The sequence below is a fragment of the Paramisgurnus dabryanus genome, chromosome 17, assembly GCF_030506205.2.
Source record: "Paramisgurnus dabryanus chromosome 17, PD_genome_1.1, whole genome shotgun sequence".
Lineage (NCBI taxonomy): Eukaryota > Metazoa > Chordata > Actinopteri > Cypriniformes > Cobitidae > Paramisgurnus > Paramisgurnus dabryanus.
The window spans coordinates 32,572,304-32,594,319 of NC_133353.1; the positions used below are offsets into that span (position 1 = coordinate 32,572,304).

Genomic DNA, 22,016 nt, shown 5'->3' on the forward strand with positions numbered 1-22,016 from the left:
CAGAGCACCAGGGTGATTTCTGAGCATTGTTTTATTTATATTTATGAATAAATAAGATTGATAAACAAGACCTTTTAACAACCTATTTTCCACCAACAGGGTGTCAGTACTTGAACTCTCCTGTTGCACATGTTCCCCACCAAAAACAAAGTTGTCCTAAGGCAGAATAAAGAGGGATAATAATAAAGTACAGTTTTTGAGACACGGATCGGATAATTTTTCGGATCAGCCGATAAATGGGTGGGAAAAATCTAAAAAACAATTAAGAATTTACAAACATTTTAAAAAGAAAAAAGTTGCACATTAAGTAATGTCTAAAATTAGCATTAGGTACAGAAATCTTTACTGTATGAATTAAATATATTTATTATTTTTTTTAGAGCTACAGAAGTGATTTTTCTCTTTGTCTTGGGATGTTTGAATAACATTAATGACACAGACTTAAGTGGGTTAGTTGAGGTTACTGTCTCTTTAAGATGGGCACGGACTGGTTTCTGCCTAATCTATACATATACTTAAGACATAAACAAATATTTTTATTAGAAAAAAATGCTGTGGAGATCATTTTGTTTGTATTTGCCTTTGTCAAGAAGTTCGCTTGCTTTTTGAAACGCGTCTCTCCGTGTATGCACTTTTGAGTGCACTTAAATGGGTGCACAACGAGACGGAGGGCGAGTTGCAAACACTCCACAAGAAAACGTTCTGTTGTTTTTCATTGCTCTCTATTTATTAAATGTATTTTAATCGACTACAGTATGAGACATAGCAGCGCAACTCTCTCTAAGGTTTACATATCAAGCGTTTTGATCTTCGAAGGACATAGGGATGATCACGTATGACTGGAGCTGCACCGGACACATTCAGCCACATGTGCGTCTGTGCGTACAGAAAACTGTTCACTTTATCACCTTTTGCATTTAAATTGTTTTAAATCACAAGCTTTTGAAACGTGTGCAAATTATAAACTTTCCCCATTTTAATTTGCGTATTTATCCACGAATCGCATGCGAGCCGAACCGTGGGTCGTGAATCATGGATCAACTGCGATCTGTCACAGCACTAAAAGTAATTAACTCTTTCCCCGCCATTGACGAGATATCTCGTCAATTAAGAGAAAACGCTTCCCCCACCAATGACGAGATTTTCCGTCTTTCCGCAATACCGCTATTATCCACCAGGTGGCGCCCTTCCGCAACTTTTTAAACCCGGAAGTATTGCCCTATGGCAAGCGGCTGCATGTCCGTGTCTGTTTTAAAGATCGCTCTGAATGTGATCTCTATGAAAAGTCTGTCACAAAGATGGAATTATCTCTGCTTTTTGCTCAAAATGTGGTGTTTTTGCAGAAACCTACCCATATTCAAAAGCTGATTGCAAAAGAACCACTAAAGGTAGGATGAAACGGTTTTTTTTTGTTTGAAAGCAGAGGGTCTGTTCTTTCATTTGGTATATTGTATGTTTATATATTTAAAGAAGAGCATTTTCTGGAAGGCATTAAACTTTGGTGAAAATCATGAAAAACGCTGGCGCTGGCTGGCAACTTTTTTTAAAAACGCTGGCGGTGAAAGAGTTAAAAAACTGGCTAGAATGATGTGAGCGAAGTAAACGGCAATAAAAAACTATCCCTCCTAATGCACAGGTTGATTGTCAAATGTTATTATGAATGTTAATGATATTTTTATTTCTGGTTTTTGTCCGTCTGGTGTGCATCTTAATTTTATTACATTTGCCATATGGGTGAGATCCTATAATGAGCTCATATGTGGTCTGTGTGTTTAACACGCACCCAAAGCTTTGTTTTCATGTGGCTGACGTTTACGTGGTGGCTGTGTGGAATTTTCCAACGTTTGTGGTCGAGGGTTTCTCGCAAAGACAAAGACCACCTGTGTCCCACATTACAGAGAAGACATTTCTCTTATTCATCCATTTAAAAACGGCAGGATTGCTCTCTGATTCTCTCCCTCTCGTATCATTTTTCTCGCGCATCCCTTTCTTTACAGGAAGTGAAATGGTAGTGTCTCCTCAGGCTGTAATTACTGTCTGGTTCCAGTATTCAAAGTGAGCAATTTCCCCCATCGCATCAGGCCACTGCTCTCTGCCATGTCCAATCAACATCAACACGCATACAGAGGAGAATCCTCTCTCATCTCTCACAGAGAGAGCGATCGAGCAGGTGTGCTCCTGAAAAGAGAGCGATGGATGAAGTTTTGATGATGTTTGTGTATTGCATCGAGGCAAGCTTTAAACTGACCAATATCCCATTGGCGTTCTCTCTCTCCCTCCCTTTACCCGGGTTCAGAGAAATGAACTGATATAAAAAGGAGTGGAGGATTGTTTTTAGCATTTTACTTGGATATGTGCTCTCAGAGGCGGGCTACAGCTGGGAGGATTATGAAAGTAAATAGCCGTGTTTGCACTATCGGGCTTCAAGCGGGCGTGCCAGTGCCTGCCGAGGCCTGTGGCGTTTGCATTGTCACTTCCGGGGCATGATCGTGCTTCACTGGTGCTTCGTTGGGGCTTAAGGCCCGGCTTTTCTGGCCCGCCGAATTCCTTGGGCCAGAGCGGGCTTCTCCGGGCTAGAGGAGTGGTAAAGGTCAAAGGCGGAGTTTATCTGAGTCTCTGGCAAGATGCGCATCCATCTGTCTGCAGATATAAAACTTTAAAAATAATCGGGATCACCAGTAATTTACTGTTTAACGGAAGATGCCTGCTATGTTTGTACTTCGGACTGAAGAAAATGATCTGCATATGTAAAAAACAAAAGACGCGTTACGACGCCGAACTCGCCATGCTAAGGATCCGGCGCACACCGCTACCGGTTCGGGAGAAGTTTATAAAGTTTCGGGCACAGAACAAAGTGTTTAAAGTGCAACAGTGCTGAGAAATTAAGGATGTGTGTTGGATCATCATTTCATCGTCCATGTATTAAAGAAGCGATCACTCGAGTCACGATGGTATCTACAGTCGGTGAGTTAATGCTACATAACGTTTGCATACAAAACACTTAAAATACGATACAAATAATGATTGCATTAGTGTTTTACATGGGTGTTTATTGTGTTTTTTGTGTTATATTGTCATCTCTGTTGAATTTTTTAGTCAGCCCTTAGAAAAAGTATGGTTTTATTATATTAGTCATAGCCATGCTTTCTGGCATTTTGGAGATTAATTTGACTCTTATATGAATGTAGCAAACTTTATATGTCGGTATACTGTATGTGTATTTACAAACCCTTTATACAAAACATCACATGATGTGCTGCTTTCTTTTGTGTCCGTTTTACAGAAAAATGCCAACGTAAAGCTTTCAGTTTGTCATCCAGGAGTTTTTATTTAGTATATGAGAGATGACACAGCAACAAATGCAAGAGCAGGAGATGAAACGAAGATGATGATGATGAGACGACAGGAGCCATGGATCTTAAAATCCGTCCGGAGGAGATGTCTTTAAATACACCTGTTTGTGCACTGATATAAACTTCATATGTAAATAAAGTACCGCGCTATTATTACTACGGCTGCTTGTCAGTTTATTGAAAATGTTCGCTTAATAAGGATCACATCTGAAACACAGAAACGGTATGCAACAAAATGGTAAATATAACCATCATTAACTTAACCACTGTAATAGCTTTTTAAATACTTGTGTATATTCAGAGTTGATTCTTACATTTTCTAATGATTTCTCAAACGTTTTGAGATGCAAGTAAAGTGATTTTCAGTCCTATTCAGCTATTCGAGGCAGTTCTTTATAGACAAAAGTATTTATTAATTGACACATTATTGAAATAGCTATTAGACAGTTACCTTGTGTTTCATGTGATGCTCAACTATTAACGTTTTCATGATTAAAGATATCACACCTCTTATAATGTGTAAGTATGTTTACATCGCCATAGAACTATAATTACAAACTTAACGTTACATATTTAGACACACGTGCATATTTTAAAATAAGATTACTTTATATAAATGTAAAACTATGACTCGTGATATTCTTTAAAATATTGTGTATATAGTTTAATGGAACATTAGGTAGATGAACGCTTTATTTGTAATTATCCTACTTCATAAAGTTTACTATTGCTTATTGATCTGATATTGTCTCGTCGTGAGATCGCTTGTGTGCAGCCAACATAAACTTCAAGAGTAACACCGCGGATGGAGCAAACATCTCTATCTTCTCATCTTGGCTTTCACCGTGCAAACAGCCGCCTCAGTTATGTTCTTTATGTTTGTTGTATGATGATGCGATCTCACTCCCGTCTCCTGTCAGATTGAAGTAACTTCCTCACGGTAAAACAGGCGGAGTTGTGTGACGTTACATCCAGGTAGGCGTATTAAGGGCGGGTTTTCTGAAGCGCTGCGGCGCTATTGGCTTGACAATGCAAACGCGTTGTGATTTTGGCTACACAGCTGGAGGTCTGAGGCTATTGGCTCCGCGAGGCCCGTTTGAAGCCCTGGCTCGCAGAGGCCCGATAGTGCAACTGAGGCTAATAATGCGCGCTCTCAGGCAAAGCCCCAAAGCACAGAGTCCAGGGACGAGAGCCACGATAAGACCCCCCTTAATTCTCCCCCGTTGTTTTATTTCTTATTTACATTAAATTCAGCCGGCTTTCCTCCTTCAATGCCTCCGAGTGCGATAACCGAAAAAGAATTATAAAGGAAATAAAAAAATGAAGAGATGGAAATGCACAAAAAGAGGCTTTGCAGTGCTGCTTAGCATTCTGTTTGGCAAACATGAGCTTGCCAGTGTTTTGGAGATCTCGTGTTTTTGATTGGCTCATAACCTGCTGCTGGAGAAGGAAGAGTTATTAGCTGCTTGTTCACTTGAGGTTTTTTTGGATTGCATTAGAGCAAGTGTTTCAAAATAAGGTTGACGTGTACTGGTCAGAAAGCTACACTGGAACTAATTGAATGATTAGAACGGGAGGGGGGATCTTTTGTGTTTTTTGAACTCTTGAAATACACAATTACACATGAGGTCAAAGCTCCAAGGAGTCATATAGTGCAGCTAATTTAATTTATGTTTGTGCCTTTTGTTCCCAAAATCATTCCACGCCAAGTTCTTTAAGATTTATGTGGCTTACAACATCGCTCTTCCTTCTTTTATTGATGCCACAGAGTAATTTGTCATGTGTCTGTGTGTGTGTGCATGAAATGTCTAAAGTCAAAAAATATTCTCATTTTTTCAAATGCTGATATTTTCAATTATTGTATAAATTTGGTTGTTGTCATGGATCAAGATGTTAGACCATAACAAAATATTTTCTGTAAAAGTTTCTTTTTATAGCTGATAATAATGATTATTTTAAGGTAGAATAACAGTGTTGACACTCATCAAGGCTCGAGCATTTCACTCACATTTGTGTCTAAAAATTAATGCGTGCAAACTGAAAAATGCTTGCCTGATGTGAAAAAAAGCGAGCGCGTGTAGTGCAGCTGTGAGAGCATAGAAAGAGTCGAGCAAACGCTCATCCAAGCTTGACTGCATTTGTGCGCACTGAGCGTAGATGTGCCCTCGCGACGCTTGGGTCTGATTAAATGCCATACGTACTTACCAGCGTGCGTGCGTGCGTACTTACCGGCGTGGGTGGGTGCGTGCGTGCGTGCGTACTTACCGGCGTGGGTGCGTGCGTGCGTACTTACCGGCGTGGGTGCGTGCGTGCGTACTTACCGGCGTGCGTGCGTGCGTGCGTACTTACCGGCGTGCGTGCGTGCGTACTTACTGCCGTGCGTGCGTACTTATCTGCGTACCCATTTCTGCTATGTGGTTTGCGATAAGAGGAATACTGGATGACTTCACCAGATTAAATTTCTGCTTTGAATTTCTTGTATAGCTTACAGAGAATTTTTCCCCCCGTTCTTACATAGTGTAATACTGGAAAAGGCATTCGGAATAGTTTTCGTTTAGAAATGTTATGAATGTCCTGCGATGTAACTATTGCAGAGACGCACAGCACGATGTCGGTGCAAAAACTAAATATTGTGCAGCTGTATATTGGAGCATGTGTGCGAATGTGCATGGTGGTGAGGCGCAAGCACAGAATTACTCTGGAAATAAATACCATTTTAATCCGTAATAGCAGAAAACGTTCCCATGGTGCATTCTTGAGGAGAACCTAATGTTTTGCAAGTACTGCAAAGGGCAGAAACTTTTAGAAAACTCAGCATTTGTTACATGCAATCCACACCTCAAACGAGATGGCAGTTCACATTTCCTGTCTTGACACCAAATGTACCTGCAATTATTTTTTGTGTGTGTGTGTGTGTGTGTGTGTGTAATGGCTACTGAGACAGAACTTTTTGGCGCTACTTAACAGAATAGTTTGCCTAAAATGAAAAAAATCATAGTATACTCACCCTAATACCATTCCAAACCTGTCTGATTTTTTTCTTTATAGCAGAATCTTCAATTGTTTGTTCTTTTCCCAAAAGCTAAAAGGACACAGATGTGGCTTATGATCTCATCACATTTAAAAGATCAACATTTGTGTTTGGAATGACATTAGGGGAAAATTACGTATGAGTTTATTTTAGGGAAAGAGCTCAACTTTCAAGCTTCTAAATCTAATATCTGTCTCTTTCTTTTTTCTCTTTTCAGTATAATTTTGTGGGGAGGATTCTTGGACCTCGTGGACTTACAGCAAAGCAGCTGGAAGCCGAAACGGGCTGCAAGATCATGGTGAGAGGCCGAAGCTCCATGAGAGACAGAAAGAAGGTGAGACTTCCGGGTTACCCTTAATAAGCCAGTCTACTTTTGCTACATCAAGTGTCTTTTTTTTACTTTTAAACGAATGCGCAGTGTTTTTGCTAGTGCTTGTGTATTGGCATGAGTCTCGTGGTACGATACATATCACAATACAGTTGTTGCTATGCAATATGTTTTTTTTTTTTTATTGCTGTGTTGTAAATGAGGCGATATATTGGGCTATTTCCTCTTTTATGCATATAATAGGATATAATTTTCGTAAAGCTGTCATTGAACACACCACCATTACAAACCTTAGCAAAACATTTTGCTGTGCGCCCCTATGTTAGAACTTCCTATCACTGCTTATGTGCAGAGTTGAGAAGAATGCTATTTAGTGGGTGGGATTGGGTTTGGACTGCAAATAAAACAACTGCAATAAATCTTGTTTTATATTTAAAAAAATATTGATATTGCATTTTTGAGAATCGGTACAACATGCCAAACAAAATATCATGGTACTCCCTTGTATCCGTATTTTCTTACACCCCTAGTTTTGGCTGGCAGGGCTATGGCTTAGGCCCACGTCTATTTCAGTCCTGCCCATAGTGGTGTAGGTGTCACAGCCTATAAAAGCACATGGTAGACACACCAGGAGAAAGAAAAGGACTGATATCTTTTATACTCTGAGAAGAGACCTGCTGGGCGACCAGCTAAGGAGCAACTAAACCCTGAATGATGGGAAATTTTAGCTCCAGGTGACGGGTATGTAGCTCAGGGACATTACATTACTGCCCTGTCAGCTCCAGGGGAGCCTAACTCAAGGGTCGAGGCGACATTTGCACGTGTAACTACCCCGTACAGCAAGCTGCAAAATTGAAAGAATTAACGCATTGTGTAATTCGTAACCATGCAGATTTTTTTTCGAATTTTTTTAACAACCCACGCAGACCTTTTAACCTCCTGCTAATCTGGCCTGTGATTTGAACTCAGCAAATTTTAAACCTTTTCAGTTTGTGTATCGCCCAGCAGAGGTATTAGTCATTTAGACCGGTTACTTGGTTTATTAAAAACAGAATAAACATGGATGAGCTGTTTTCCTGTCAGTGTCATCCTGTTTGTCTCAGGAGAGACATACACAAATAAACCAAGACTGTTAGCGAAGTTAGACGGTTCTATAGCAAGACAGGCCTGAACTGAGGTGGTTGTTTATTTAGCGTCCATTAGCAGAGCTGTTTTTGTGTGCTCAATAATTTAGTTTGCTGAAGCCTCTGGGGACCCAGAGCAATGGAGACAGAAAAATTGAGGCAATGGGAAAAGTGACCTTTATTCAGAGAAAAGCTGAAGTAGGAGTCTATTGAATCACAACAAGGTTTGTTTAGCTCATTTGTGAGGATGGCACAAGGTAGTTCAGAGTGATTGCGTAGCTTATATTGTTATCGCCCGGTACAGCGTTATATAGTCTTCGCTCTCAAAGGTAACATCATGGATCACTAGAAGACCCGTCTCGGGAGAAAACCCTTCGTTAGCCTTAAATCAGACAGACATTTTATTTAGCAGCTCCCCAACGGTGGTTTAACCCCGTTTACCCTCTCAAGAGCTGCATGCACACCGAATCGCACATCCTCCAGAGACGCTGCGTCCTCGCGCTTGCTGTGTGTGTGCGCGAACCGATGCCGAGCTCAGTCAGATGTAATGGGAGAGGACAGGACAGACAAACTCTGGATAATAACCTGTCCCACTGTGTAGCCTCTTCCTCTGATCAAACACTGTTCAAATGAGGGCTCTCAGAAACCACAGCGCAGATCAAATGTAACAGACGGCCACCCTCACCACAACATCACACAACCTCTTCAGAGCCACACAATTGGCTTTCCATAGCTATATTGTTTTCTAGCTGGGACTCTTTGTTCTTGCCAAAAGTGAGTTTAATTTCTTTTTTTCTTTAAACTTGTTTCGTATGTTTATTAGGGCTTCAACAACGGATCAATAAAAATCGTTTAGTGAAAGGGTTGGCAACGAATTTCATAATTGTTTCATTGTGTCGCGCAACACAAAATAGTTGAGTATAACGCGGAGCGAACACATGCGGTCTCTCTCGCGCACTGTGTTCTCTATTGTTTCCGAATATGTCATTCAAGCACAAGTCCACCGCTGCCAGGGATTCCCCATGGTCTTAAAGCCCGTAAAAGTTTTTTCTAAAATTAGCGCTTTTATGCGGTTTAGAACTAAAAGACGTTAAAATTTACTTACTTTCCATAGCATTCTATGTGTGAGCACTCGTACACACCAAACCAATTACTAAACAATTACTAAAAACACACAAAAATAATTATCCATGGGCACTGCACTAGTGCTTCTAATGACAGCTGTCACACAAGTTTGCAATGCAGATTATGATACATTTACTAAACAAGAAAAATGGCATGGGAATTTTATTGTTTTCAGGAAAAAAAACCCTCTTCAAAATTAAGTGATTGTTTGCTAAAAAACAAGCAAAATTATCAGCCAATGGGGTAATAAAAATAATCTTGTTTCTGTTTGAGATATATCGTTAAGATTATTTTTCTTTCCCCATTGGCAGTACCCCATTTTTTTGCTTCGGATTTGTATTTTTTTTTTTTTTTTTTTTTTTTGTTCTGGCAGCTCAGGTGCACTTCATTTTTAAAAAGTCTATATATGGCAGATATAAAGCATACACGTGTATGTTTTTTGTGTTAGTCCATTTTTATTTTATTTTATTATTACTTCAACAGCTCAGGGATGTTCAAGAAACAACATGTTTGCGGACTTTCTGAAGATTTTAGTTCTGTTTTTGAATGGAGGGTTGGAAATGAATGCTTTTTATTATCCGATTAATCGAAAATAATAATCGATAGATTAATTGATTATTAAAATAATCGTTAGCTGCAGCCCTAACGTTTATTATGGAATATTGTACTTGATATACTATAAAATGTACTTGAATGTTTAGCATTTAGAGTGCCTTAACTGGCGCTGTGCCCAAAAAAATCTGCTACATTTAACAAGATTTTAAAGTTTGCATTTGATTGACACTTCTATCCCTTGATGTTTTCGTCATGTCCGGAAAGTGGTGAGGTGGCTCTATTCAAATGTAAATACATATGGAAAACAGTTGTTCCTTGTGGTAAATTGTGCATGTTGTCATCATCCAAATTTCATTCACACAACCAAGCGTGCCGCACAAGCCCTGAAAAGTGAAGCCAAAACGTCTCGATCGCCCCCCAGTGACTGGTCCCAGTATAGGTCATAAACCCCGCCTCCCCATGTTATTCAATGGGACTTGGGACCAACTAAAAAAATTAATTACACTTCAATTATCTTTTTTCCGAAGCTGGTTTCTGTCATTTACTGTAGTTTTTATCACGCTGATGTAAATTCAAATGTTTGTTTTTAAAATAGGTTTGTGTTTAGTTAGTTATTTAATTATATAAAAACGGTGGTGTCACGTCATGATTGACAGCTGTGATATCTTGTGATATGCGCATTCTACGAGAGCGAGGGCGGGGTTTTGACTTCGCGGCTTCCCTTCCTGCCCACTAGTGCGCATGACTGGCCCCGAAATCGCTAGTGCGCAGACTCAAGACCCAAGATGTCAGCGCCATATCGGGACACTTGCGGCTTCACTTTTCATCAATGGAAGAGAGTGAACAGGCGTCGTCCATCTTTTTTTACAGTCTATGCACACAACTCATACTCGTACTATATTGTATGCACTGATATAACGGTCGATGAGAATGTCCTTCATCTAATTCAGTACATACTGTCACAGTATGTGATTTCGAGCGCAGGGTAAGTTTCAGGTCAAGGTTTATTTAGGACCCTTGTGGTCTTTGTCACGGGTTTGGTTGCTTCTTTTAAACATCAGGCATTTGGGTGTTTGCATTTATCTGAATTTCTTAGTTAGCAACTCATGCATTGATGTCTGATCTGTACACCCAATGTGATGGTTTCTTGGTCTGTCAAACCACACTTGCTTTTGACATGTCGAACTCAAGGGGATTTTCAGAAGAGCTCTTATATGTGACCTTGGAACAAGTTGCTAAGATTGTAGACAGTGATTTTCTCTTTTTTCAAATAGTTATATCTCTACCAAACATTAACACATCCTGACAAACCATACCTTAATGGTAAGCTTCTATATTCAGCTTTCAGATGATGTCTCGAAATGACCCATATGGTTTTGTGGTCCAGGATACATATGGAAAAATAACAAAGCTTTAAAGCTCACTTAACACACGCTGTTTCTGCATTTCTGACGTTAATCTGGAGTACCTATAGAGTAGTATTACATCCTTTATATCTTCGAAGAGTCTTTAGTTTAATCAGATTTATAAAAGTAAGATTAGCTTTACCGAATCTTTCCGATAACGTTTGAAAAATTAAGAACGAGGAGTTACTACCGCTGGAGGAGCGAGTACGAGTCACGCAACACTACAACACTTATAACTTATAATTCACTACATGTTCGTGTCATTAATATAATATGCACGCGCATAAGTCTTACTTACCGCATGCAACTCATAACCCGGTTGGGAAAATCCAGTGCATCAAACACACACGCAAAACTCCGCTGCTACCCCGGATAATAAACTATATCCATTGTTTCCATAAGGCTGCCTTTCTTCTCCTTACATCCAAAAATACACTTCTTTCTTGCCATTGTTGAGTTTTGAAATTAAACAAAGCTGTCGCGTGATGTGAATGTAAGTTCTAGCGTCTCCCGATGATTGACGGGTGGGCGGGGTTTCCGGGGGAAGCGGCCATATAAAGAAGTGATGCGTATAGAAAACCCCTGAAATGTCAGCTGGAACTGTAATCGAAAAAAACTTTCCGAAACTTGTACGAACCCTGGCGACATGCATTCGGCACAGAAATACTCTGTAACACGTAACTGTGTTAATAAGTCAGAATGCTTGAAATACCATTGAACCACCCCTTTAAAACTTCTTTGTTTCAAAGTTCTTGGTAAAAAAATGGACATGTGCATGTCCCTTTTGTTGGTGAAACCCAACTTGTTTCACAAGAGCTCTGGTCACTGAATGCCTATACTGAAAAAAAAAAATAGTTTATAGAAAAGAGTAGAATAACATCTTTAAAAGATCTTTTTGTTTTCCACAGTCAAACATCTATACACATTTTGGTCCTCGGTTGCCTGTACTGGTGTCACTATAAGAGAATGCATATTAATGTTAACATGTCAGTAAATATGTAATACATAGATTCTGACTCATGTTTGTTCATGAGACTTCTCCGAAATTGTTTTCAAACACCTTATCCTGCCTCTGTTAGTATGAGTTTTTTTCTAGTCAGTTTTCCATTCCTGAGAAACAGGTGCTTGTAAACTACTCCACCCAGGACAGCTGTTTAAGACTGCTGCCTGGGTTTAGTCTGCTCTGGTTGATATGAACAGTATTTATAGGCTGGTAGGATTATTTCCAGGCTGACTGCCAGCCACCCTCTGCAATGGAGTCGAAGCAGGCGGGCCTACAGGCATTGGAGACTGTAGCTTTGAGATTAAGCCTCATTTGATTAATGGTAAAACTTTTGTTTTGCAAATCTTGGCTTGTTGTGTTACTGTTAGTGTGGTGCTTATTCAGTGCAAAATGGCCCTCGATTATAAATTAAACACACTCCATAAACCAGTGGTCTCCAATAGGTTGCCCGCCAAAACACATTCTATTAATAGCCTTGGTTTTAATAGTTATTTATTACAATTTTATATTAGCTTGGCTTCTTCTGTGCACGTTAACATTTTAAACATGATAAACATATTAAAAAGTAAAATAAAATAAAATGAAGTAAAACAAAAGTTTTGAGCAGACTATATCAAAGATGTAGCCCTTTAGATTGTTTTATCCATTGTGGTGACACTTGCTTGTAGACCCCTGCCATCAACCATGTAGTCGGGCTTCATGCTTCAGATGCCGAAGGTGTACAGACCGGTTCACATTTGCTGACAGGCTGTTTTGGGGTTCTCACTCTCGCACGCCATTTTTGCTTCTTTATAGATCTTGACATCACACTTCACACATTATATTTGTGTCGCCTGGTGCTGGTTTCACATGTCAGTAAACAGAATATTGCCCCCTTCAAAAAGATTTTGTGTTGTCCCTGCTTGTGCTCCGTACCCCTCACCCAGCCTTGAAGGACATGGCATGACCTTGCTCCCAAATAGGCATGAGAGTGTGAATGTGTTTGTTTACAGTCTGTGACTTTGCTTTGCTCGGAGCGTAAGGTCTCTGTCCTTACATGGTTTGCACAGCCTTTACTGCTTTCGGTCACCTTGAGAATTTAAAAGCTGGGTGTTAAAGATTTCGGTTAGAAATAGTTGGTATGGATTATTATAAGCTCACCAGACAGACAACATCATTGCAAGTGATCTTTATAAAAAATGACTCTTGTTATGAACATAGAATCGGGCATGGCGTTATAAAAAGAGAATATCTGTTTAAAAGCAAGCAAATTCCTTGTTTTTCCAGTCATAATTCTTGTTGGAGGTTGAATCTGCATAAATATAAATTAATGAACTATAAGTGATTATGTGATTCACCACTACAGAGTTTCTGATTGGTCGCTGGACAGGAAGTTGCCCGTTTAAATTCGTAAAGTGTCCTGTAAATGCTTGTATTTGTGTGATTATTGCCATGGCAACAGTGTTCATGCTTGTGGGATGTGACATCAGACACTCGACTGGGTGTTGGTTTATGTTTTAGCAAGGCCTGTTACGTGGACGCTTTTCCTTCTCTCTGCTAAAATCCACCATGCTTTGCTTGCTTGTGATACAGGCTTGGTAATTAAAGTTTTCAACCAAGAAATCATCTGCGAGCATCATGGGGGACATGAGGCATTCGGGGTCAAGCAAATGCTGAAATGTTTTTTAATTTTGTTTTTTGCTGATCTTTTCTTTTTATGTAGGGTTATGTGATTTTAGCATGCTATATTATGCAATATTCAATATGTGATTTAAAAAAAAATTATACGCAACATTTGTTTCCTATTTCAGGGAATAGAAAACATCACAACAACTGGTGAAAGTTAACAACCATGTTTTGATATTGCATAAAATAAATCAGACATTTTAACAATGAAAACAAAAAAAAATACTGCTGTCATGCACAATTACATGCACAAGCATATCCCAACTAACTTTGGCTTGCCAGATATTATATTATCTGCATTTACTTATAACTTTGACCATACTTTCCTTTTTGATGCGTTATCACAATAGTGAGCGATTTATTTTTTATTTGTTTTTATTTTTAATGTATATTGTGTGCACAATTGCAATATTTCTGTAATTTTAAATATTTTGTGCAGCCCTAATTTTGCCTAGTTATACGCCCATGTCCCAGAAAATCTCATTTCACCCTGTAAATCAAACATCTATTTGAAACTAAAATTATAAGGAAAGCTTTCTCAAACCTTTAAGCATTTTCCTTAAACATCCTTAAAAGATGATTCATCCTTTTGGACATGTTCAAAATGGTGCAAGTGTTCAATGCAGACTTTTTTCTCACCTCTTCAATCGTTGGATATTAATTTCTTTTTACACAATGGGCTCTGTTGAATATTCTTTGTACCTTTCATCCAGCTGGTTCAGAAGTGCTTCATCTATGCAGAGCAGGATGAACTGTCAGGCTGCTGAGAGGCGCTGAAAGCTTGGGTGGTTGGTAATTGTTGGCTTTGAAAATGGCCCACCCTCAAGAGCGTAACGCATTTTTGTTCAGTTTAGCACCTCCGACCGTTCAGACAGCTCGACTCGAGCATAATGGCTTTCTTCGGAGACCACTGTTAACCCAGGCCAATCAAATGGTCATGCACACCAACTGCAGGCCATTTTAAACGATCACCACGAGAATTGCATTCAAAGAACCTCATTGTCTCGCCCATTCTGCTTCGAATTTTAATATTTTCGGACTTCACATGCATGAGTGTTAACACGTTTGAACGTGGATTGTTAGGACATGCAATACACCTCCTGGGCTGCATATTACATTCTCCATTAGGCGCATGCTGAAAATTGCATCATGCACACTGTACACAATGTAAGGTTTTAAATACAAAAGCACAAAAAAGTGTAGACGCAATTAAGTGAAAATGCTATATTAAGTTTCTCGTTTTAAAGTTATTAATACTTGTGCAACCCATCGAAAATGCAGCAAGGCATATGAGACACGTGGACGTTTTATTAGTCTGAAGTTTATACTGACAAACAGTGGACATACGGCAGCGCGTTTTCAAGAGATGAGTTTCCCTTGCACCGTTAGCTTTAGTGTTAGTTATTAGCGTTAGGGCTGTAACGATAAATCGCGTGTCCCATTAAAAAGACCTGTCTATAATCGATTCTTTATCAATCTAAAATCATTATGAGTCGGAGTTGTTTACAACGTGCATTTAAAAAGGAATATTCGTTAATTAAAATCATTCAACATATTCTCTATTATCATGAAAATACCTGAAACAATCTGAAGAACGGCGATATAAATATCCTTCTAGATGTCCTGGAATAGCGTCCTTAATGCTACTACTTCTGTGGCACAATTGGAGTTTCTGCACGAGAGCGCCCTCTGGCATTTGTGTATGGCGGCATTTCACCGTAATTCAGTCAAATTCGTTCATTGAGAGAACGCGCATTTGCACGATAAATCGTTACAGCCCTAATTAGCATTTCCGAATCGGAACAACCCTAGTTTTCATTTCAAATAAATTTAATACCAGCACCTATTGGTATCCTAACACATTTTAGATCACTTTATTTTAGAGCTGCAACTATCGACTATTTTTTTCAACCGATTAATCTATCGATTATTTTTTCGATTAATCGAATAGTCTAATGATTTTTTTATACATATAATTCCCCAACAAATAATAAATGTAACATCTGCCATTAACGCCAACATTTTATTTAAGCATTTTCCTAATTAAACAAACACACAAACCAAAATTTTCAACATGAAAATAAAGTGGCAGTGCCACTTTAAAAGAGGCATTATTCACCTTAAACAATAAAATAGGCATATATTAATATTTTAAACATTAGTTTATGATTAGTACATGCATTAACTCAGCATTAGTTCAGACTGAAGTAAAAATAAGTTCATTGTGATTCATGAACCCTTATATAAAATGTAATGGTTATATTATTACTGTTAATATTATTACTATTAGTAGTACTGCATTCTCATTTAACTTTAACATTTAACTTTTCTTAAGTTCCGGGTAAAAACAAGTTCAGTTAGTATGATCTTCTAATATTTTATAAACAGGGTTTAAGCTGCTGTTACTTTAAATAAACGCATGTCAGGAATACCTTAGAAGACGAGCTTCTGTAAAATCTGCGCACATATTCGCAAAAAAGACGTTCATTGGGAACTCCGCACTGCCAGCTGGCTTTCAGTGCACGCGGGCACATGCCTATCAGTTCTCAATGTGACAGTAACTTATTATTTCATAACTTCTTAATATAAAAACATGTCCTGCTCTTTATTTACTGTTTCAACATACTGCCCAGAAGCGATGCAATGTCGCGTCTGTCAGGCGTCTCGCAGCTCGTATTAAACGAAGATGTAAACGCAGCTGTATTAAGCACAATATGCATTGATTCTATTGTTGTATAAAAACTTAGTTCAAATTCTTACGCTGACGTCTCGTCATTTTGAGGTCGGAGAGCCCCAGGTTTTCTTCTTTTAAGATGATCATACACGGGTGTTGCGCTGCTGTGGTATGCCATTTCAGTTTTACACAGTATGTGTTTTATTTGGTCTCTGCTTAAAGTATTCCCACACTTTTGATCGCGTTCTGTCTGTTTGGTATAACACTTGTATCACCCGGTCGGAGCTGAAGCCGCCTTCATTTCAAAATGTAAACAGTGCGACGCATTTCCGGCAAATCGACGTAATTACGTAATCGACGTAATCGACTACGTCGACGCGTCGTTCCAGCCCTACTTTATTTTAATGCATTTGTTTAATTCAACTTACCAATATTTTAGCATTTTTAATAGGATTATTTGTACGAAATCATAAAATTAACACTAATTTTAGTTGACTTCTGTTTTACTTAATATTGAGTTTTGATTTTTAGAATCTAATTTATAAAAAACATCTAACCACATTTAGAAATAGAAGCAGGAGTACTAGTTACCAGAATTTGACACTTATTGCATTGGTGAATGCATGCGGCCGCTAGCTGACTATTTATAAATGTTGTGGTAAATATCTCCCTCTTGACTTTGTTAATGTGTTGTAGCGTAATAGCTGTTGTTAAAAAACCGGCTTGACTTTTTGCGAGGGCTATACTGAAACCCCGACTGTCATTTACAGCAAGAAAATGTGTCACTCCATCTCTCGCACTGACTCAAAGTTTAATATCCCATCACAACCACTGACATCTGTTCCTCTTTCTTTCTCAGGAAGAGCAGAACAGAGGGAAACCGAACTGGGAGCATCTAAATGAAGAATTGCATGTACTGATCACAGTCGAGGACACACAGACACGTGCGGAGATCAAGATGAGAAGAGCCGTGGAAGAGGTCAAAAAGCTACTGGTGCCTGCAGTAAGTTACAGCCGCACGTTTGTATTTCCTAATCCTAACCATGCTTGTGATAGTGTATAACTTTTTTTGCCCTAGTGCTTTGCAAAGTCGTGAGATTTTGATTTAAACGCAACAGTTGTTGGCGCCTCTTGCTTCCTCTTCTGGGTGTGTCCCAGAAGGGTGCCTTTGTGCATATGGGCAGAGTTTTAATCCCACCCGTGACCTGTAGTCTGGCTACTGTTGGATTTTGATATTTTTATCTTAAGCTCCCAGCAGAGAACAAATGGCGCTCCCCAACCTCCTTCCCAGATATTTCCGCCCCATTCCTCCTTGCTATCTTCGCTCCCTGCCGGCCTCCGTTGGTTGCCATAAGGGCTGGAGCCAATGAAGTCAGGGTCGGTGGCTCCGGGCAGCAGTGCCTGCCGTGAACAGAATGGGCGGACAGCTGCAAGTGCCTGTTCCCTATCAGGCAACATAGTGGAGAGTCTTCGACCCGCTAAAACCTTGCCAGAACAAGCCGCTCCACCCAGTCATGTGCATCTTGCTTCATTTTAGAGAGGGACATAAAGTCCTTGGAGTTTTTTGACTGCTCTCAGGCTCTGCTTTTTTCTTCCTTGCTTGCTTTTTTGTATGTTTTTTGTTGTTGTTGTCATCGCTATCTTTAGGGCACAATAGTGCAGTAAACCCTACATTTCGTCTCTTGTTTAGGGATTAGTCTCTTTTAATGTTGAGCTGAGAGGCCTTAAACCTTACATGCACATGCTCATGGGTATACACGAGCACTAGTCAGAAAGAAAACAAACACACGACTGACTGAATATGTGTGAGTCATTTCTAACCGTGTGTATGGGGGTGGAAGATGAGTAAATGGCTACATGCTCTCTCTAAACTCTTAAATTTGACCGTATGTACCCTTGAGATCAAAGTGTATATCCCTCATACATGCTTGCTGTTAAGGAGCTTGTTTTTGTACTGTCTATGCATTTATAGGTGCATAGATCTGAACGATTTTGCAGCTTGTGTGTGTTGCTCAGCATTAATTTACGGTACTCGAATCCTCTCACTTTGATTAGTTGTAATGGCATAAGTGTTTAATGTTAGTTTTTCATTCAGATAACATTTTTCTCAAGCATGTCATATCCCTGCTGCTTCTGCATGTGGAAGATTGACTCTAATGCCCTTTATCAAGCCAAGCTAAAGTGGATTAAACGACAAACCGTCCATCTCTCAACCCGTGCAGTCTTAATGAAGGATATCGGCGGCTCATTTGGAGGCATGAAATTGTCTTATTAAATACATCATAAAACAGACGGGGTCACAGTCTGTTCCCCTACGGCTCTCTTCGTTTTGTCATTGTGAAAAAGGATTTGATTGGTTAGGGCAGGGGGAAGAAGGGGGCAGAAGCTTCTGAGAGACTCTCTGCTTTATAAACATCTGCGATATTGATTTTTGCCTACCTTGAGAGGCAGCTAGCACATTACGGCATGAATCTGTAATCCTGACTCGGGCTCTCAAGAGTTGCCACAGCCGAACGGTTCCCGCTCGCAGTGCCCAAATTGAAATTTTCAGCCTTGTTCAAAGAATCAGTTCTACACACAGCATTTGAATGATCATCGGAGTCGGCGAGAGTGCATGAACGGCACACATACACGGAGGCTGGGGTTAGAGGGGGGTGATTGAGGGTTTCGACTCAAAGGCCCTGTGAACTTTTCAACTCCCAGTGAGGGAGATATAGTAAGGGAGAGAATTAAGTTGAAGGCGAGCCGGTAATAATGGTAGTATTGAGTGGAAACGAGGTAAGGATTTAATACGTATATGTAATACCTGGAGAAAGCTGATCACTGTGGATATGTCGTCATGATAATGCTGATAAGGGCACCAGAATATATCGAATCACATATGGCGCTTTTCCATTGCATAGTAGCCCACGGTTTCGGCTGGGTCAGCTTACTTTTGGAGGCTTTTCCACTGGGTGCAGTGGACATACCAAAACGTGACGCAAAAACACTTGAAATCACTGATTGGTCTGAGAGAATCGTCACTACCAGCATCATCGCTATAATGTAAAAGATTAGCTTTACCTTCGTGCTAGCTTGCGCTGTCTGGAGTAAACATGATGTCATCTGTGCTTTGCTGTATGTGGTGTTATATGTTTATCAAATACCTTCGCTTCGAATCTGCCTTATCCCAGCCTTACGTCATTCAGAAATACCGGTTTGTCGGCAGAATCTGCTAAATGCCGCGTTTTGACTTTGTGTACTTGACCCTTTAACTGCACAAAAGAATTGACGTAATTGAGTAAAGACGTGCGAAACCTTGTTCCTTGTGAGTACTTGGACCTGAACACAACTCGTATATCCCAGTTTTGCAATTGTTTACTGCGTCTTATGGTGGATTTTTTTTAGAAGTTTTAGTAGAGTTTTTTCGCCAAATTAATACTCTTCAACTTAATTTAAATTAAAGCAAGATTATGCATCGTTGACCTTTTGGTGAAATCCTCAAAATCCAGCCCAGTATTTCGAAGACCAAGTAAGCTTCTGCAACATTCAGCACCGTATCACAAATTGTACCAACATGAAACCTCTAATCTCCAACAGATTCGATGACAAGCTCAGACGCCTGTAAACAATGACGTCTGTAGTCCAGGGAGACTACGTATCAGATCCCTGTTAATTCAATTTACGGTTTATACACTCACTCATTTGGAGTTGATAAGAAAGAAAAAAACACTGGTACGATTTTCTTCCTACGAGGTAATTAGCCTCTCAGATGTGTTAAAAACCTGGCAAATCAGTTTTCTCATTAGGGGTGCTAAACCCACTAGAGCTGACACCCATGATAGGTGTTGTGCATTTAGATGTTTAAAAGATGTCATTTGTAGTGTAGATGTTGCCAGGAGAGATGCTGTGCTACAAGGTGACATTTTTCCTAGGGTTTATATATGAGGGAGAAGGAGAGAGAGACAGCAGCCATTTCGTGATTAACGAATGACAATAGCTGCGTTGATATCTGAGGTCTGTGTTAATCCTTTTGTCCTTACATTCTCAGTAAAAGGCCTTCTGGGAAAATGTGAGCCTGACATTTAGCATAAATGTCCACTTGTGAATTGTAAGCCATTTCTACGAAAGCACACTTGAGTTCCCGATTGGTATTCGTGCACTGGGGAATGATGGGAAATGGAACTTCACACCTATGACACCTCATTAAGAATCTAGGCCACTGTGTGTCCATTCCCTTTAACTCGGCTAATTAAAACGGCGTGTCAAAATATTTTTCTGGGTTATTTTAGTGTCAGTGACAGGAGTGAGCAAAGGTTTTATATTACGACGCTGGACAAAAAACGAATCCGAGATTTAAATTCAGCACGGTACCACTTGTAGTTTCATTGTGGATCCTCCTAGCCACGTACAGCATGTTGAATCATAAGTTTTCTGTTTTTATCAAAGAGGCATTTCCTAGATTGCACCGTATATGTAGTAACATTTTGCCCCCAGAGCTTGGTGATATTGGATCTTAACGTGGGCTCGTATCGTAGCTGTCTGGCCTTTTTCTTTGTTCTTTCCTTACTAAGAACGATCTTCTTTCCCAATAACATTTCGTTTCAACTCTGCTTGCGCTTGTGGGCAGAATTCGTCTAGAGAACCAACTAGCTGCTCCCTGTGTCCTCCATGATGCATCCAATATCTTAAAAGGCCACAAAGGAGGCGGGGAAGTTGGTGAAAGAGAAGAGAAATGGAAAGCTGTGTTCATACAACGCTAGCAGCATCTCTCCATGAATGGGCTCGTCCTTGCCTGTAACAAAGTGACTGGTTTAGCAGTATTTGCACTGTAGCCTGGAGCCCTGTTCCCTACTCGAGTGTTTCGTTCTCTCTCGTGCACACTCCCACTCTTTCTCCTTCTTCTGGCATGTCTTTTATTCAGTGTATTCTGATAACCATCACATTCAGTAGTGTTTGCTGAGCTCAATGAGTCCCCAGTTTGGTGCAGTTTCAAGCCTCTCTGACTTGTCATAGATGCTTTGCATTTCTAATTTTTCCCCAATTCTGAAAAGCAGTTAATTTCACACCCTACACCTGGTTATAGACCTCTTGGTTGTTCTTTGCCTGAGAGGAAAGGATAGAGAAGAGACAGATGGTGTATAATAAAAGACAAGCATCGTGGTCTGTGGGGCGTAACGCCCTCATCAGCCAAATTCTTGCCGTCAGCTTGCAGGCCTCGTGCGTTGTGGAGTGCTGCCTGAACGAGTCTGTTCTAGGTGGCCAACTTATCTTGATCAATAAGCACATTTTCTTGAACATGCATACTCTCCTCTTATCAGACCCAAGTGACAAACCAGAGTGCAATGCCTTCTGGCTGCTTGCTTGGTTCTGCTTGTGTATGCAAGAACACGAACCCACTTCATGATCACTCCTTCGTCGTAAAAAATACGTAATTTAGTTTTTTGCTTTGTTTTTTATAGAAAGCTCGATTTTATTGTGCAGCTGCTTTCATTATTGGTAGTATACCGCATCACTTCAATGGGCCTCGAGTTTCATAGGCCGAGATCATTGGCGTCCAAGGACAGGAATCGCGATGATAGCAACCACCTGTGACGACAGCCTCCTGAAATGCGTGCAAGTTGCCCGGGGTCAGTGTAACCCGTCTGCGAGTGCTCTTGTGTCCCTGTTTTCGGTGCATCTGTCGCATCCAGTCAGGCTCAAGCCCCAGCTGCAGGGTTTAAAGTGAAGGATCATGGGTAATGGGAACATCCTCAGCCGTGAGGTTGTAAAA

The 22,016-nt window shown here is 40.0% G+C and overlaps 1 protein-coding gene and 1 long non-coding RNA gene across 5 annotated transcripts in view; both read left to right on the top strand.

Annotated features, from left to right (window-relative positions):
• qkia (QKI, KH domain containing, RNA binding a) overlaps positions 1–22,016 on the top strand; it is a 91,008-nt gene that overhangs the window by 46,423 nt on the left and 22,569 nt on the right. For all 4 annotated transcript variants that reach the window (XM_065288267.2, XM_065288269.2, XM_065288268.2 and 1 more), the window contains exons 3-4: positions 6,602–6,718; positions 17,124–17,267. In XM_065288267.2, coding sequence (XP_065144339.1) covers positions 6,602–6,718; positions 17,124–17,267 — 261 coding nt within the window. The remainder of the gene's footprint in view (positions 1–6,601; positions 6,719–17,123; positions 17,268–22,016) is intronic.
• On the top strand, positions 2,400–3,509 carry LOC135760117 (uncharacterized). Its single transcript, XR_010537323.2, has 2 exons — positions 2,400–2,964; positions 3,284–3,509. It is a non-coding gene; the product is annotated as an uncharacterized lncRNA (long non-coding RNA).